The sequence below is a fragment of the Bos taurus genome, chromosome 16 (assembly GCF_002263795.3).
Source record: "Bos taurus isolate L1 Dominette 01449 registration number 42190680 breed Hereford chromosome 16, ARS-UCD2.0, whole genome shotgun sequence".
Taxonomy (NCBI): Eukaryota; Metazoa; Chordata; class Mammalia; order Artiodactyla; family Bovidae; genus Bos; species Bos taurus.
In genome coordinates, this window is record NC_037343.1 from 79473599 (window position 1) to 79492489 (window position 18891).

An 18891-nucleotide genomic window follows, 5' to 3' on the forward strand; every position below is an offset into this window, starting at 1 on the left:
ATGAAGGGAAAGCGTTAGCTGCTCAGTTGTGTCCAACCCTGTGACCTCTGGACTGTAGCCCACCAGGCTCCTCTGTCCATGGGATTCTCCAGGGAAAAATACTGGAGAGGGGAACCATTCCCTTCTCCAGGGGGTCTTCCATGGATTGAAAACCCACATCTCAGATTTTTTACCACCTGAGCCACCAGGGAAGCCCACCCCTACTTTCCAAATAAAGATAGTTTTGCCCTCAAAATAAGAGCCCTGCGGTGGCTTTCCTGGCCCGACACCCTCCGGTTGACCTACACTGTCCCTGGGGCCTGGGGGCAGCTTGAAATTGCAAACTGCTGTCGTCTGAGGGTGGGCTGCTCCCCTCCTGTCTGTCCCCAGCTCTCCTGCACGCAGAGTCTCAGGGCTCCGCCCCAGGCCCTGCCCACCCCTGCGCTTTCCGCCAGGCCTGCAGCCTCCGCCTCCATACAACCTGGCCTCCCCGCCACCCCCGTGCGTCTCACCCCTCACCCAGAAGTTCATGGCCTTCCGCAGCTCACCCAGCTCAGAAACCAGTCCTCGGCCTTCTGGGTAGGTCCGCGACCCCAGCAGCTGCCAGCCACCGAGGCCGAGCCTTTGAGGGCCTCCCTTCCTCTTCTCCGGTCCAGCACGGAGGCGCCCGGGCCGGGAGTCCGCACACATGCACCCCCCGAGCCTCCATCCACCCCAGCCCCCTGCCCGAGCCGCCAGGCTGTCTCTTCTGCAGGGGGGGCCGGGATCCCGATGCCCCCACACCCCTGCACAAGCCCGGCTCAGCCCGGCCGTCACTGAAGTCCTCCTGGGCCTGCCTGGCCCGGTCACAGCAGCCGGCAGGGAAATCCCCAGTAGACACTGTGAAACTCAGGCATGTCGAGATAAGTCACAAAGTCACTGTGAGAAAGATCCAACCGTCAGGACCTTCTCAGGCTCCTTGGCTCCTCACGTTTGTGCCAAGTTGGGAGGGTGACTCCAGACGTCACCCGTTCACCACGGTGCCCAGACACAGCCTCAAGGCCAACCTGGCCACACTGGAGACAGGGTGCCGGGTCTGCCCGCCTCCCGGCCATTCTGCGCTAAAACTTGCTCCCCAGTACGGCAGGGGCGGCTGGAGAGGGAGCACCCTGTCGTTGTCTTCTTGTCTTTTGTTCGCTGACAGGTGGGGCGTCCACCCTGTTAGGACGGGCAGCATGGCGTGGGAAGGGCAGGATCGGGCAGAGGGCCCAGGCGGGAAGGGTAGGCTCACGGCAGCGAAAGGGCTGACCCGCGCCCCTCGCCCCCTCCCAGCCACCAGTCCTGCTTCGGTGACCAGAGACGGGCTGAGATCACTGGGAAGTGCTGGCGAGCAACCCTTGTGGGCTGAGTAGTCACCACCCAGACCTGCAACTTCCTCTCCAAACCCTTGGGGCCCTGTCCTGCCAGGGGACTTCCCTGCCGCTGTCCTCCTCTCGGGTTCCTGCTACCTCAGTCTGCAGCCCTGAAGCAGGAGATGGAATCTCGCTTTCCTTGAAAGCCGCCCTCTTCCTCTCACCCCTGACCCACCGCCCCCAGGCCAGCAGTGAGGTTGCGGCCCTGAGACACTTTCACTCTGAGTCACCAAAGCACTTCCCCCAGGGACGCTGAGATGTTCCTGCCCCTTCCCAGCCGCCTGGTCTCGTCCCTGAGAGTTTCTGAAACCCCGCTCCACCCCTGGCGCCCAGGGTGGGGCCGGCCCTGGGCTGGGGAGCCCGCGGTGGCAGGGGTAGGGGGAACCACTGCCAGCCTTCCCCTGACACCCCTCCCCGCTCCACACGCCGGCACAGGCACACGTGCGTGCACAGCCGCACACACACACGTGCATGCATATACACATGGAGGGCTCGGGAGCGTGGTGTGTGAGGAGGCACCCCGCAGCCAGTGGAGGACTGAATGAAGGCAGGGCCCCCGTTTCTAGCACCCTCGCCATCCAGAGGCTGGGGACACGCCTGCCCTGCCCACCATGGGCCGCAGACCGACGCTGCCCCCAGTCCATGCCTCGGCCCACTCAGCTCTGCAGCAGAAGCCACCTCACCTGTGCCCCAGGGACCTGCGCTGGCCCAGCCTGAAAGCCCCCAGGTGGGGATGACCTCACAGGAGGTGTCCAGGGCAATCTCAGACCGTGACCCTCCACCTGCTGTGTGCACAGACACCCGGGGTGGGAGGGGGCAGGGCGGCCGAGCCCGAAGCTCCCCAGGGGGGCTGGGCTGGACTGCAGAGCTGCTGTGGGGGTGTCCCCCCCCGCTGTCCATGGGATCCTCCCCCGTCACACAGGCCCTCTCCCACCTGCTCTGAGACGGGAACTGGAGCCCAGCTGCACACGGCGGTCAAGTTATAAAGCGGACGTGGACGCCAGCCTCTCCCACCAACAGCCCCACCTGTTTGTTCACTAGACATGCAGACACGGACAGCGTGGTGGGTGTGGACCCAGTTCGACATTGCAGTACAGCGGGGTTCTTACAAATAGTTTTAATGTAATGGCGTTGGGAAAGTTAGAAATCTAAAAAGAAATTTATGTGGATTTAAAAAGATGATACAAAATTTTAACAAGAAGATTGAAGGGGCCTCCCTGGTGGTTCAGTGGCTGACTCTGCACTCGCAACGCAGGGCACTCAGGCTCCACCCCTGGTCAGGGAACTAGGTCCCACGTGCCATGTCTTAAGACCCAGTGCCGCCCAATGAATATATTTAAAAAGTAAAAGTGAACGTTTTTAGATCATCAAAGAGAAAGTAACATTCTAAACTCTGAAATTGCTTAGAGCAACGAATTCCACTATGAAAATGTAAAACAAAAATTGTAAATAACTAAGAAAAAAAGCCTGGAAAGGCACTTGAACCAAGTGGAATAATGATTTATTCTAAATAAATAGTTGATACAAATTATCAGACACACAAAAGATTGTAATAGATAAATGTGTGAAGGACACAGTTCACATGAGAGGAATTACATCTGGAAACATTTTCAATCTTACTTTTTCAAAGAAATGTAAATTGAAGTGAGTTACCACTTTACCTTATTACCTGTTAAAGTGGAAAGATACATTTTGCCAATGAGTGTCTCTAAAAGATTGTTGAAGCTGTGCTCGCCTACGATGCCCATTAGTGGTCACTGCAGGCAGGTGTGTCAAGCCACAAAGAATCTCATAGCCTTTGTCTTCACAAAGGCGTTTATACTCAGAGGACAGTGTGAAAGGAGAAAAAAGTGGTAAGTGCTGTTATTTATTCCAAATTTGTATAAATACAAATACTGCAGAAAACACTACAGACAACCTAAATGACCAAAGCAAAGGGATCAGAAGATTCAGCAACACAGGAAAATGTGGATTTGCATTATTCGAGAAAAGCAGACTGAAACTGTGCACCTTCTGACTACAAACACGTCTCTGAAACAGGCGTGTGAGAAATACGTACGTGGGGAACATCTGAAATGCAGTGTTGACAAGACGGAAAACCCGAGAGCTACGGGCTCACAGTCGAATTCCTTTTTGAAAATGCCCTTCGCTGGCCGGAAAGTTCACTGGTGTGTCATGCTACCAGAGGGGCCAGAACGCCTTTTCTTATTCCACACTCTGCGATGTGACCAAGGCTTTCATGATGAAAAAGGCGAGAGAACTTTCAAAATTTTCCCCAAAGAGTTAAAGATGATCGGACAGAAAAATTAAGGGGGACAGTGGTTAAGAGCTTAAATATACAGCTCATAAAGGGACTGGAAAAAAAAAAAAAAAAAACCTCCTCCTAGAGGCCATCCAGTTCAAAGCCCTGGATATTTCTGTATTTATACTCCCCTGATCTTACACAGGCCTGTGCCAAGCACGGTGACGGGGACCCTGTTCACCCCAGGAGCTGACAAGCCTGTGGTCGGTGTATGGCTGACCCGGCTCACCCAGCCACTCTCCCTCTGGAAGGCTGGAGCCCTGGGGGCCTGAGAGGGCCCTGGGGTGCGAATGGAGAGAGGCAGGCCTTCTCCCTGCAGGCTCCATGCCCATCTGCAGGGGCCTGGACTCTCAGCTCACTAGGAAGAGATGCCATGAGGGGACTGGTTCCAGCCCTGAGGGGGAGGAGAGGCTGGCATCATGGATTTGGCCTTGATCACTGAAGCCAGGCTGGGCACGTGGCAGGCCAGAACCCTGTGGCTTCCTGCCGCCCAGGCCCCAGCAGAGAGAATACGCCACGCACTCAGGACCACAAGGCCACGGCCCCGGAAGCGCAAGGCCCGATGTTTCTAATAAACAGCCCAGGTCTGCCCCCCTCCAGCCCTGCTTCCACGGCCCTCTTGGTGCCTGGCCTACTCTTCTCGTCCACCTGCGGCAGCTGGGCATTCATCTCGAGCTTTCAGAACCACACACGCCCCGGGCCTGGGCTGCCGTGCGCCCAGAAGGCATGGGGCCTGTCCCCAACTGCCCCTGGCAGCCCCCACGTGTCCCTGCTCACGCGAGGCTGCGCAGCCTGGGCTGGCCTTCCGGAGCGGAGGCTGCAGGGCCTCCCAGGACGAGAGTGTCCTTCGCCAGCAGCCTGACCAAACCTGAGAAGGCAGCCCACCCGGTCTCCACACTGTGGGTGGGGGTCTTCAGGGGAGACCCAGGCCTGGGGGCAGGGGTGGGGAGGGCGGGCCAAAGGCCACCCGCCCCCGGCCTCGGCCCTTGCCTGCCTTTCCCATGGTGCAGTAACCCTTGCTGGGGACAGTGTGCACACACCCCACCTGCCCCTTGGCATTTTCTTCCCCCGGGTGTCTCCGCAGACAGAGGGGCCATAGCTAGGGAGACCTGATGTCCCCGTTGGCTCGGCACAGGCCAGCCTGACGGGCCAGGTCAACGGTCATAACACTGCTTTTGCCCTCAGAAGGGCCTGGTGTGTGTGGATTGCGAATTATTCCATCACCCCACTCCAATCAACACAGAACAGAACACACACGCCTCTCCACAGCCCCGGCCTCAGTGGACCGATGGGCGGACAGCACCTGAGTCGTTTCCCGCCAGCTGCCCAGGCCCACCCGCCTGCTCGGCTATGAGAGCCCCGCGCCCCTGGCCTCTTGGATGGGTCTGCTCCCCTCAGTCCCCACTGCCGGTCCCCTGACACTCCCCATCCCCTGCACACGCGACAGCAGCCTACCGCAGGTCTCCCTGCGGCCTCTGCGTGTCGGTCCACGGGTCGGCACTGCCCTGCCCTGGGGGCCCAGGTGGGCCCTGCCCCTCCGCGTGTCCAGGGGCCTCTCAGTCCCCACCTCGGGTGCCGGGCAAGACTCGGGACATACTCTTCAATCAGAGGGGCTGCCCCCTCCTCCGAGCTCCGGGGGGACTGCGTGAACCTTCACACCGGGACGTGTGACCTCTGGCACGCCGGCCCCTGCACGCGGGACGCGTGGACCTGTCTCTGGGGCCTGACTAGTGACCCTCCAAGGTCAAAAGCGGCATCTCCTGTGACACCCGCAACGGGGCCTGCCACACAGAGGCGCTTGCTGTAACAGGGCTAAACGGAGTGAAATGGAAGAATAACCCACCTTGAATTTTTAATGCCAGATGACCCAACGGCTCATCCATTCCTGGTGACAACGAGGCGTGGCTCTGTGGAGGACTCACTGTCACAGCTCACCGCAGCAGCTCACGGGAGGACGTGCTAAAAGAAGCTGGGGCCTGACTGGATGCCCAGCATCCTCGGGAACCCTGCCCCCATCCTCTCCCTGGCCCACCGCCTCCTCCAAGGCCAGGCTACATGCCCACCCTTCTCTCTCAATCCTTCCTGCCTCTCAGTCCACAAGGGATCCCGTCCTCCTCTGAAACTCCCGACTCCTGGTTGAGGACAGCGCCTCTGCCACTGAGTCCCACTCCATCTTGCACTCCAAGCCTAACACCCGTAGGCTCCATAGGTAGGTTCTGCCCAGGAAGGAAGGTGGGGAAGGGCTGGGGTCTGGATTCCGGGCTCTGCTGCCTCATCTGGACAGGCTGACCCTCCCTCTCCAGGTTCAAACCCTCCCTATGGCTCCCTGAGAACCTGAGCTGGTCAGAAATGCCACCCTGGGCTAAGACACCGGACCGGGCAGCTCAGGGAGCTAACACCATCCGAGTGTCTGGTGTTCAGTCCCTGATTCTAGGGAGGCCCCCAAGGGCAGGCTCCCTCCACCCGCCGGCTCTGCAAAGAGGCCAGGGGAATCTTGGCAGCTGGCACCTCCCTGGGGAAAATCCTAAGAGAGAGACAGACAGTAGCCGGGAGCCAAGAGGGGGTGAGAGGGACTGAGGCTCTGAGCGCCTGTTCTACCGGCCCTCTGGGCCCTGAGACCTTTGACGCTCTTAGTTCAGTCAAACCAGTGACTGATGAGGGACAGGCCAGGCTCCCACGGCAGGCAGGGCGGAGATCCAGCCCGGGCACTTTTCTTCCAAAGACCCAGCTAGGAAGCCAGGTCCCCCGCCCTCCGCCCCACCCCGAATCTCGCCCCCTTCTCGGCCCAGGCGCCTGCCCCTCCCCCGCCCCCACCCCTTCCTGCCGCCCGGGGCCGAGGCGACTGGGTGGGCAGGAAGGGAGGTGCTGGGCTGGGCACGGGCCGTGAAGAGCCACCCTCCCTCTTGGCCCCGCGTCCGCCACCGGGCGTCTCCGGCCATGCGCCCCACGGAGCCCTGGAGCCCCAGCGCGGGGACGGCGCCCTGGGACTACTACTCGGGGTCGGGCGCGCCGGACGAGCTGGAGCCGGAGGAGCTGTGCGCGGCACGGGACCTGCCCTACAGCCACGCCTACATCCCCGCGCTCTACCTGGCGGCCTTCGCCGTGGGCCTGCCGGGCAACGCCTTCGTGCTGTGGCTGCTGTCCGGGGCGCGCGGCCGGCGGCGGCTCGTGGACACCTTCGTGCAGCACCTGGCGGCCGCCGACCTGGGCTTCGTGCTCACGCTGCCGCTGTGGGCCGCGGCGGCGGCGCGGGGCGGCCGCTGGCCCTTCGGCGAGGGCCTGTGCAAGCTCAGCAGCTTCGCGCTGGCCGGCACGCGCTGCGCGGGCGCCCTGCTGCTGGCCGGCCTCAGCGTGGACCGCTACCTGGCCGTGGGCCGCCCGCTGGCCGCGCGCTCCCCGCGCTCCCGGCGCTGCGCGCTGGCGGCCTGCGCGGGCGTGTGGGCCGCAGCGCTGGCCGCCGGCCTGCCGTCGCTGGCCTTCCGCCGCCTGCGGCCGCTGCCCGGCCAGGACCGCGGCAGCCAGTGCGGGGAGGAGTCGTCGGACGCCTTTCAGGGCCTGAGCCTGCTGCTGCTGCTTCTGACCCTGGTGCTGCCCCTGGCCGTCACCGTCGTCTGCTACTGCCGCGTGTCGCGCCGCCTGCGCGGGCCGCCGCACCTGGGCCGCGCCCGGAGCCGCTCGCTGCGCATCATCTTGGCCGTCGAGGGCGCCTTCGTGGGCTCCTGGCTGCCCTTCTGCGCCCTGCGCGCCGTCTTCCACCTGGCGAGCCTGGGCGCGCTGCCGCTGCCCTGCCGCTTGCTGCTGGCGCTGCGCTGGGGCCTCACCGTCGCCACCTGCCTGGCCTTCGTCAACAGCTGCGCCAACCCACTCATCTATCTGCTACTCGACCGCTCGTTCCGCGCGCAGCTGCGGCAGCGCGGGGCCTGCGGGCGCGCCGACCGCCCGGCGCGCGGGAGCAGCTCGGCGTCATCACTCTCCGGCGAAGACGGCTCCCCGTTCCGGAGCCCGGCCCGCGCGGGCGGCCGAGCCCAGACGGCGAGCGCCCCCTCGGCTGTTGGCCCGTAGCTGCTCGGCCCGCGGGCTGCGGGCGGCGGAGGGAAGCGAAGAGGGCCGTCCCCCACCGCCACCCGTCTCCCCGACTTCCCCGAGCGCAGCGGGCTGCTCCGCCGGGTCCGCGGGGTCTCCCTCACGAGCTTTCCCAAAATCTCAGCTTTTCCAGCGTCTCCCCCAACCCCAGCCCGGCTCCTGAGACCCGCTCTCCTCCCGCTCCGCCCATTGGACACCTGGGCGCTTTGTCTCCAGCGCAGTAAACGTCCTGCGAGATGGACCGGGCGAGATGGACCTGCGACACCGACCCGGGCTCGGAAAGGGAAGTGGCCTCCCTGCTCTGCCCCCTGGGAGAGACCCCCTAGAGGCCACTCTTGTCTCGGGCGGCTCTGTTACCTTTGGCTCCTACAATCGCGTTGCCTGCTGAGAAATACCTTCTCCAAGCCAAACTCTCTGGCCCCTCTCCAAAGAATCCTGGACCTTTACGCTCTGCCGTCTTGGTGGCTGTGCTGAATCACGCGTCAGCATCTTCATGTTCAACACTCACCAAAGCGTGGGAAGCGCGGTGCTGTCGCGCTAACCCCTTCCTGCTGCCAGCGACCCCAGGAGGCCCATCCTTTATTTCCCCCAACTCCCAAGAAGCCACAGGACTCACCCTGGACTTGGGCGGGCGCCTCCCTGCAGACAGAGGGTTCCAGCATCTGTCCCCGGGCACTCAGATGCTCTGACCGGCTGGGACACTGGGCCCCGCGGCGAGTTCCCCTTTCTCAATAAACAGTCTTGCTGCCCTCACCCGACAGCTGTGTCTGCCTTTACTTGAGTGGAAGGGACTGAAATGAGTGTGAGGGGGCGACTCGATCCCTGGGTCAGACAAAACTCAATCCAGTAGTTGAGGCTGACCTCAAAGCGCTCGAGATTTGGTGTCAAGTCGGGCCAAGAGCAGCAGCCCTGCCGTGGGCCCCCGGGAGGGCAGCCTGTCTTCTCGTCTTCCTATTTTAAAGGACGTTTCCCATTTTGGAGGTTTCAGAGAAAGAGGAGGGGAAAAAGATTTAAGCGCAGCTGCCAGCCAGGCGTCACTTCAGAGTGGAAGTGTGGCATTGTGGCTGGCAAATCCTGGCGGAACCTTATCCTCACGCCCTTTGGGCCCATCCAGGACAAATGCTGAAGGGCATCTGTGTTCTGAGTCTGTGACAGCCTTGGAGGTTTCTGGAAGGGCTGGGAATTCAGTCTTTATATTTTTAAGCAGATTTGGCCTAAAGAAACATCAGTCAGTGCAGGAAAGAACTCAGAAATTCTCCTGGAGAGCCGGTCTCACCAGGCCCGCTCCAGGCATGGAGTGCAGCCTTTGGGGCTGTTGGGTTAGAGCAGACACACCGTTCATCTGCTGCCCGAGGAGGTCACACTGGGAAGAAACACACCCAGGCCTGTCCCACCACACCCCAAGGGAGGCGGGCCTTGCAGCCCGTGGGGTCACCGGGCTGGCAGGACTGATTCCAGACGCTTCAGTCTTGGAGAGGTCAGTGCACCATGGCCCTTCGGACCTTCCCCGTAGCTCTCTGAGACAAGAAATGACCGAGTCACATGCCGAGGTCCCAGCTCACAGCAGAGGAGCTCTCCTGGGCTGTTCCAACGAAGCCCCCATCTTAAGGCCTGCCACCTTGCTTCTCCCGATTTGCTGGTACACCAACGTCCCCAAAGACAGGCAGAAAGGAAGCTTCTCCAACTCCAACCCCCTACCTCACCAGAAGTTATCAAAACTCAGCATTTCTCTCCCACTGCTGGGACACTGGAAAATGCTGGTAAGCGAAACAGAAAAGGGGGTAACAACTGCTCGTGTTAAATACACACCCACACACTTCAAGCCTGGAGGGTATAAAATCAATGTTAGCATTGGTGTTGTTGGCGCCGAACACTAGGAACCGCAGAGTCCTCTGGGCAAAACCCACCTTTTGTTCTTTTCTTTCTCTGGCACGAGTTAGGCGCCATGGTGTCTCTCTTCTCAGCTAACGGGAAGCCGTCTGCTTTCTGTCTGTCTCTCCCATCAGAACCTGAGCTCCATAAGTCAAGCGGGGTGTCTGGTCCCCTGCTGTGGCCCCTGTGCCTGGTGGGGAAGGGGACACGCGTGACGCACCTGTGGGGGGAGTGACCGTCGCGATCCCATCATAACGTGAAATCGTAAGAAACAGTGGGAAGGGGAAGGGCGGGGCGGGGGGGTGTTGCACTGTCTGTGTGATCTGTCAAAGGGCAACAGCGAAGGAAGGCCCCGCCACTTCTCTGTCTGGAAATTTTCTATAAGCTTTTTAAACAGTTTTATTGATTATTTGTTGGCTAAGCTGGGTCTTGGTTGCTGCGCGGGCTATCTCTAGTTTCGGAGGGCAGGGGCCGTTCTGCAGGTGCGGTGTGGGCTTCTGTGGTGGAGCTCATTCCCCCCGGCTCAGTCGTCAGGACACACGGGCCCCGCTGCCCCGAGGCACATGGGGCTTCCGGACCAGGGGTCAAATCCATGTCCCCAGCAGCAGCAGGCACACTCTCAGCCACTGGACCCCTGGAGAAGCCCCCTGGGAACCTTCTTTAAGGGCAGTGAACAAAGCAGTCATGGGGCCCCAAGGCTGAGGCTAAAGGCGGACCCAGGCCTGAGCTGGCATGATCCCAGCGGGGCCTGCCTGGGGCACTCTGGCCAGACGCCCCCAACCCCCCTTCTTCACGTGGAGGACGACGCTTCTGTCTGCTCTGCTCAGGCTCCTCACGGGTCAGGCGAAGCCGAGTCCTTGAACATGCTTTGTAAGCTGCGGTGTTAGACCACAGGCGCCCTGCCCTCGGGGTGAGCCGGTCCCGGCCCACTGCCCCGCCCTTTGCCCACCGGCTGTGGCCTGCAGCGGAGATGGGGTGGAGCATCTCTGGGTTTTTTTAAGGTCAACCTCTGGGCAAAGGCCGGGCACGTTGGCCTGTGTGATTCTGATTTGAGCTGGTGACTAATTCTGGGCTTTCTTGGGCCCTTTCTCAGGGCACCGTGTGGTCGCCGGGCCCCAGGGTGAGTGATCTGGGGAGTTCACGGGAATGGCAGGGCAGGCGAAGCCCCGCTCGGTGATATGACTCAGCCCCGCACCACTTTGGACCTTGTGGGGACACCCCGCGTGTCAGAGCCGCAGGGTCTAGATCCAGCCCTGCCTCGGCTGGGGTACCTGAAAGAAGTTACTGACCACCCACCGCCCCCACCAAGACCCCCAGGTCCATCCAACGGGGCAAAGGATGGAAAGACCCCTGGGAGCCAAGAGCAGAGGCGCTGGTGGGCGGGACGAGGAGGAGGTGAGGAGGTGAGACCACTCTTCTCTGCCGTCACCGGAGGGCTTACTGAAGGTGCCCCCGCATCTCAGGAGAAGAGTGGGCGCTGCGTGAGACCCCTGTGTGCGTCCATCATGGCCCAGCAGGGCAGGAGGCCCATCTTGCTCCTTCCGAGAGGGGGACGGGGAGATCCAGGCCCAGGAAGGCGACCCCGCATCCTGCAGCACAGCAGATGTTTGTCAAAGGTGCACAGAGCGGGCTTCCTTGGTCCTCCTGACCTGGGGGCAGGCAGGAGTGATCAGTTCATTTTACCCTCGTTGGGACCGGCTTTGAAGCGGCTCGGTCAGCGTCACAGAGAAGCAGAGGGCAACTCAAGCCTGTGTGCTCTCTCTCCTTCCGGCTTGCCCGGCCCTGCCACCCCTCCCGTGCGACACCCAGCTCACACTGCTGGTCACCTAGGCCCAGCCTTTCCCTTAAAAAGTGTAAGCTTCCCCCTGATTTTTGAAGTAATGCAGGTTCTTTGTTTTTTGAAAAAAGAAATCATAAGAAAATATAAAGGAAAAATATAGAAAACAGTCATTATTCCACCGTGAAAATGTACCTTCTTTTTGCATGTATTTTAATAACACACACAGACAAAGGAGCCTGGCAGGCTACAGCCCACTGGGCCACAGAGTCAGACACGACTGAGCACCTTACATTACATTATAATAAAACACATGTAAGTTTTTTCCAGGCTAAATTGTGATCAATCTATGTGGGACCCCACACTGGGTCTACTGTGTGCCCAAGAGTGCCGGGCACAAAACCGGCATTCAGTAATGGTTTGTTGAATGCATCTTCTTTAAATATTTACTTTTATTTATTTATATGGCCTTAGTTGCTGCCTGTGGGATTCAGCTCCCTGACCTGGACCTCCTGCATTGGGAGCGCTGGGTCTTAGCCGCCAGGGAAGTCCTGTTGAATGTACGTTGTATATATATTACTTTGTGCCCGGCAGTCGGCAACATGCCATATTTTATCAGCTCATTGAATATTATTCTAGACATCTTTTTTAACATTACATCATTATATGAAATGTAAACCACCTTTATTCAACAAGCCCTTAAAGTTTTTTTCAGTTTTTCACTCGGTTAAGTAATTCTGTGATGAACATTCTTGTACAAAAATCTTTATTTTCATTTCTGATTCTTTCTTCAGGACAAACTCCTAGAAGTGAAATTATTCATCAGATATTATGAACAATTTGAGATTTTGGTGCATTGTGCCAAATTGTGAAAAAAATTACATTCTCTCTGGAGGCTTGTGGGCGCCTGCTCACCACACCCTTAACAAACAACAGGCATTATTATCCTAAAAAAAGTATTTGTCAATTTGGTGTCTTCCCAAGTTTAAAAAAAAATACAATATGACGATCTTATTATATTGTTTCAAAGACCTTTGTTATACAATGTATCATTACAATATTGCTCTGAAGTAGGTGTTAAAATAATGGCTAATGTTTCCTGAGAACGCACCACAGGAGAGGTGCTGAGGGCTTTAGGTCTCCTAATCACCCTCCCAGCAACTTTTTGGCGGGTGCAGTAGCATTCTCCCTGTTCACCAGATGAAAAAACAGGCTCGGAAAGCTCGGGGAACTTGCCTTGCGGACTTGTATCATTACCCCCATTTTACAGATGGGAACTCAGAGGCCAAGGTTTGCTGACTCGCCAAAGCGACGCACAGGGTGGGACCTCAAAGCCCCACGCCCTGGGCCACAGCCAGCGCCCACGTCCACCTCCTCTGACTTGCTAGCTTGGCCTGCCTGCTGCTCACCCGTTAGCGCTGAAGCAGAGGGTGCCCCGGGGGGAAGGCCACCCCGCTGGATCTGCTGCTGTTCTCAGAAGGTCAGTGGGACGGTTAACTTCCCGCCTCAGCTTGACTGGGCCACCAGGCGCCTGGTCACAGGCTGTTGGGGTGTTTCGGGTGAGAGTTGAATCGAAGACCGAGGAGCGCGGACGACCCTCCACCAGGTGGGCTCTCGACCGGCGGCAGAGCTGGGACACCAGGCCTCTCCTGCTTCCAGCCGGACGGGAGAGGCAGCCTCCAGCCAGATGGGGGAGGCGGCCTCCAGCCGCCTCGTGCAGACCCCAGGGCCTCCCGGCCTCCGTGACCGCGTGGCCAGTTTCTTATAATAAGCGTTCTGTGTGTATATCCTGTTTCTCTGAGCAACGCAAACCAATACAACCTGCTCCCTGCCCCCCGCCAGGAGATACTGCTTGGGCAGCCGACTGAGGGGGAGTGGGCCTCGTCCCAGGTGTGCTGAGGGCAGGGTCAGGCCTGGGAGAGGCAGGTGCCAAAGCCCACTCCCCCCCAGCCCCCCACCCCGCCCCTGGCTGCCCGGGTCTCTCCTGCTGGGCTCTGGCGGGGGTTGGGGCGGTGCTCGGCTTTGCCTGCAGAGCAGCTGCAAATCTGCGAGGCTGTGGTTTGCCCCAGGAAGAGGTGCCAGACAGCGGGGGGTGGGGGGGTGATTAATCTAGCCACCCTGCTCTGAGAATGACTGTCTTTGGGTGTACACACTGCTGTCTCTCCTCTGATCTCCCAGCGCCCAGACACCCTAAAGCAAGTTGCTTGCGCCCAGGCTGTCCCCACCTCCCGTGCTGTGCCCACAGGCTCACAGGGCCGGGATTGTCGCAGCTGGAGGGCAGGCTCAATTGTTTTCAAAGTTTCGGTTTTTACAGGAGCTGTTGCCTCAAACCTTCCCAGGCCTGTGATCCCCTGAAGAGAGACAAGGGCCCATGCAGGGTGAAAGCCATCCCAGGTCCCTGCAGCCTGATTGCGCTGCGTTCACGGTCTCACTGATCCCCGGCCCTCCTCCCTTATGGTCCCGGGCCACGCTGCTGCCATTGCGAGGGGCTCTGCCTTCCCTTCTCCAGGAGGTGTCATGAGCCCTGTTCTTAGCTGCCACGTGGACATCCCCGCGGCGTTTGGACCAGGCTGCCCTGTGTAACGAGCAGGCTCAGCAGTCAGATGGCCGCGGCCGTGCCCGCTCTGCGGTGTGTGCTGCCCGCGGGCATCCCCTCCTCCCACTTCAGGGCTGGTTTGGGTGGGGGTCCCGAGGCCATCCCAGCCGGCCCTCCTCGGGGCTTCCCGCCCTCAGGCCGCGGGTGACCCATCTCACCCTCCTGCTTCTTCTAATGGGAAACCCCCCCACCTCCTCCGGCAGCAGCAGTTTCAACAGCAAAACGCTTTGAAAAGGACAACAGCCACGTAACCAAGCGCCCGTCAGAGTTGTCATCAGTGTTTTATTATTCGTTTTCCAAAATTTAAACTCATTTCAAATTTCATTCATATAAAATGATGAGCAAAATTAAGTATAATTTTGTGTTCTAGGACGTGAATTTGAAAAAGAAGTTTTGTACAACTACAGCTAGATAGCTGCTAACCAAGGAAAGTTCAAGAAAAGATAGTTGAGACTTAATATGCCTTCATCTGCTTCACTTCCTATTTTCAAACAGTTTGTTGTTTTAGGAAACTTATCTGTTGTAGCCAGGAAAAAAAAAAAAAACATAAAAACGCTGTTAACTGGCAGGTCCTCCTCCTCTCTACTATCACAGGAGTAGAAATAAGTCATCCATTAAGGGTAGGAGCATAGAAGCTGATGAATCTGCCCTGTCTCATTTATTGCACAAGAAAATCAATTTCCTTTTCTTAAGGCATGTAGGTGGTAGATTGTCAGAAAATCAAATAGACTGTGAATCTGAATGGTTATTATTTGAGACCCAAGGTGCTGACTGTGAAACACACCAGCTGCTCCGTGGGTTCCAGACTCAGTCTCCTCCTCATTGCCTTTGTCATCCATCTCTTTTCACCTCCAGTGCTTTTTATCACAAGGGAGTGTGAGAGCTAGACGTGTTCATCTGTGAAGGGCAGTATGACCCAGCGTAAGCACTGTACGCTTGCTGTAATTATTGGGAGCGAAAAAACCAAGAAAGACATTCATTAGATAGAACTGAGTCATACCACGGTTTGGGATTTCTCTTCTCAAAATCACTGATTCAACGCGTTTTTATTTTGCTTTTACCATATGCCGACCTGTGTGCAAGACCACGGGACTACAGAAATTAAAGACTGCCACCCCTCCTCAGGACAAACTGATCCCTGGAGTCTCCACCCCACACACAGAAAGATCAGAGCTGTAAACTCACGGCATCACAGAGGGACGTGAGCCCCGCGGACCTGTAACTTGGCGAAAGCTCTGTTTCTTTTTTCTTGAAACTGAAAATCATACGAGGCAGATTGAATCACTTTTGTACATCACTGATTTCTCAATCAGTCACAGGGACCCTCCGGGGCAAGTCTGTGAGCAGACCCAGGACATGTGGTCCCTGGGACCTGGAGTGTCCTGCGGAGGCCAGAGCGGCCCCTGTGGTGCAACAGACAGACAGAGGGCCTCCCTGTGGCCACCCCTCTGCCGAGGCGCTGCGTCCACTGCTGGACAGCCGGGCAGCTGTGGGCAGGACCCCGGCCCGGGGGGGGTTGGGTGAGGGGACCCCTCTGCTCCCTGTCAGCCCACAGAGCCCACAATCCCATGATGGGAGCCCAGCATGTTCTTCAGAGATTTACCTAGTTTTTGCTCTTAAAAAATAAATATTTAAATATATATTTATTATATGTATGATATATATTTACTTATAAATATTTTAACATATAAACTTTTATAAAATGCACCCAGCAAAGGGTAGAACCATGTATCCATCCATTAAAAATTAATGTCAAGGCAAAACTATCCAGATACACACAAACTCAACCATACCAGCCACTGCTACGAACAAGCCCACTTACAGGAGGCCAAAGAAAGACAAACAACTTACGCGGGGTCTGCAAGGAAAGTTCATGCCTCAGCTGCTTCACAAATGCTCTCTGACATTCAAGAAGCTGCTTCTCTGGGTCCCACACCGGGAGATCACATGCACCCCATGTTCTCAGACTTGTGCCAGGAAAGACACGTCAGCAGAGCCTGCCAAGGGCGCCCCACTGTGTGGTGCAAACAGGGAGGTTATTGTGAAACATAACAAACCAGTGTGGACGTCCTCTGGGGGTTTTCCTGTGTCACAGTCTGCACTGGGAATGGGTCACTAAGAAGGCAATTGCTCACATCATATGAAGTTTATCACTTTTTAAGAGAAAAAAATTATTTTAAATAGACATAGAAAATCTCCTTTTGCAGGTGCTAATGAAATGACTCAGACCACAGTGGTGGGTGTTTGTTAGATGGACAGATACTGAAGCCTCGCGGTGGAAGCTGACAGGAGCTGTTGGGTGGCTGGGTGCCCCGAGGCTGCCTCACAGTGAGATTATCTCCCAGTGACGAGGGGGAAACACAGTGGACGGTGGAGGACCCGGAACTCCCTGGTCAGCTGCACCGCGGGGCTGTAGCTCACCTGCCAAGGTGTTCTCACCCAAAACAGAAGCCAGCATCCTAGTCAAGGCTAAACTTGTGCGTTGCAGGAAACGCGGGGTCAGGAGCAAGTTAAATGCAACACAAGGAAGCAGCAGTCGAAGCACCAGATGTGGGGCCTGTTTCAAAAGGCCACTGACACGATTAAGCAAAAACTCAGGGTGGGGAGGGGACCCGCACAAGCTTAAAAGAGCAGAATGCAATGCGCAGGCCTCACTGGATCTGGACACAAGCTGATCGACTTTAAAGAACAGTGTTGGGGCAGCTGGAGGACTCCAAACACGTGGCTGGGCGGCACTGAGGGCCTAGGGTGCTAACAGGCACACAGCCACAGAAGAAGACGGGCCAGGTTTGTGCTTTTTCTTCTGAGATGCACTCTGAAACATTTAGAAGTGATAAGTTACTAAGCCTGGGATTTTGTTTAAAATATTTCACTAAAGAAAAAATAAACTGTGGAACCAGAGGTTAATGTCAATAATTACTAAGTCTAGGTGATGGATAAATGGGAGTTCATTATACTATTAATTGACTCTGCTTTACTAACATTGGGAAATCTTCACATTAAGTTTTGAACTATTTTAATTACTCGGAAACTGCACATACACAGGAGGACATTTTCGCAAAACCCAAGCTCACGCGGACCTGGGAGAGCTCAGGTGCTGTGTCCCTTCACCCCACCCTGCCGCCCTCAACCCAAGCTCACGCGGACCTGGGAACGCTCAGGCGCTGTGTCCCCTCACCCCACCCTGCTGCCCACAGGCACTGCTTCTCAGCCAGCTCCTCACAGCGGGTGAGAATGTGGCAATCACCCACTTCCCAGCATCCAAGGCAAGAGTGAAGTATTTGAGGTTTCTTGAACATACTGGGTGACCTCCCCCTCTGGTTTCAGCCTGGGGGCTTCTGTTCATCACATGTCATCTCACCAGCACCCAGCAGCCTGTCTGGGGCCTCTCCGCCACTCCTCAGAACCCACAAGCCCCCCACAGAGCGATCAGAGCACCCAGAACACTTTGGTGAGCGTGTATATGAACAAATCGATGGAGATGCGTTGACCTGCTCCCCGAGTCATAGAGGGTGGGGGCAGGAGCGCTGGGACCACAGCTCTGGGGCGGGAGGGCAAAGGTCACATGTAGCCACCTTCAGGGACAATTTCCATGGCATCTAACCTCAATTCAAAGCACCCTCCCTTCAAAACCCTCCTTCCCTTCCTTCCTCATCGTTGGGTAGTTTGAGAGACGCCGAAGGGGTGACGCACCAGCCTGTTTTCAGCTAGCTGGTGCCACGGCCACAAACCGGTGGCCTGGTCATTGGAGGGGGCTTGCCTTTTGAAGCCTGGAGCTGCTAAACCAGAGGAAGTGAAACCTGGCCACTGGTAAACAGGTTTGGAACATGAAAATGCAATTATCGTGCAGAAATATTATTAGTTTTTTCCTGAGACTCGAGTGTGAGAAAGAAGAAAAACTTTTTTTTAAAGATAAGAATGTTGAGAAAACATCTTTTAACAAATCACCACCTTCTATTGAGAGCTTACTGTGAGCAGAGCACGTTTTATCCACATGATTTCTTCACCCTCATCACCACCACATGAGTGATCCCATCACCCCCGTTTTACAGAGCAAGAAACTGAGGCTGTTTGACTCCAAAACACATGTATTTCAACATCTCTCCTAAATTGCGAACCTGAGCCGCTCAGTAGGCGGTCGAGTGATGAGCAGGCCCTGGGGGCGGGGGGCGGGGTGGGGGGAGGCGTCCAGTCTATTTTAGAGGCACCTCCAGCCCAAACCTTTGAGAAGGGCATGGGTTTCTGGAGTGCTGGCGACATCCAGCCCTGGGGAGAGCAGCAGCTCCCCCAACCCCTGCCCCCGCCAGCTGCCCAGTCCTCAGCCTTTTCCTGGGGGCAGCACCCGGAGGCCCTGTGGCCGGGGTCTGCCCCCAGGGCCTGGTCCCCACGCCCCCCACCCCCATCCTGGAGGAATCGGGAGAGACAGGGTCCACCAGCTGCCGGCTGACAGGCAGACAGCGCTCCGGTGCAGACCGAGAGGCACGTGGGAGCTCTGCGCAGAGCGCCCTCTTGGCCCGCCCCAGGGCCGGGCGTCCTCGGGGCTGGAAACTGGTCTCCAGTGCAAAGACCCCCACGACGCCTGCCTCCCCTGCGCTGCTACTTAGCTTCATGTCTGCGGTTGTCTTACTTTTAACACAACGCACTCTTTTCTTCGAGTTCCCAATTCTCTCGGGTCTCCAGAAAGGAGAGAGGGGGCGGCCAGGGCGGCGGGGCAGGCTGAACACGTGGTCCCAGGGCGGGTGCAGGGGCGGCGGGGGCCGGGGTCCCGGGGGCGGGGAGGGAGGCTGAGCCCGCGCCGGGTCAGGGCGCCGGGGCCGGCAGGCGCCCCATCCCGCTCCGCCCGCGGCGCACGGAGGCCGGGAACCTTCGCCCCTGGTGGTTGCGGCGAGCG

At 57.7% G+C, this 18891-nt stretch overlaps 1 protein-coding gene across 1 annotated transcript; it reads left to right on the forward strand.

Annotated features, from left to right (window-relative positions):
* The first annotated feature begins 2762 nt into the window (after positions 1–2762).
* GPR25 (G protein-coupled receptor 25) lies at positions 2763–8513 on the forward strand. Its single transcript, XM_015475319.3, has one exon. The coding sequence runs from the start codon at positions 6610–6612 to the stop codon at positions 7732–7734; it is 1125 nt and encodes a 374-aa protein (XP_015330805.2). The 5' UTR covers positions 2763–6609; the 3' UTR covers positions 7735–8513.
* Positions 8514–18891: the final 10378 nt, after the last annotated feature.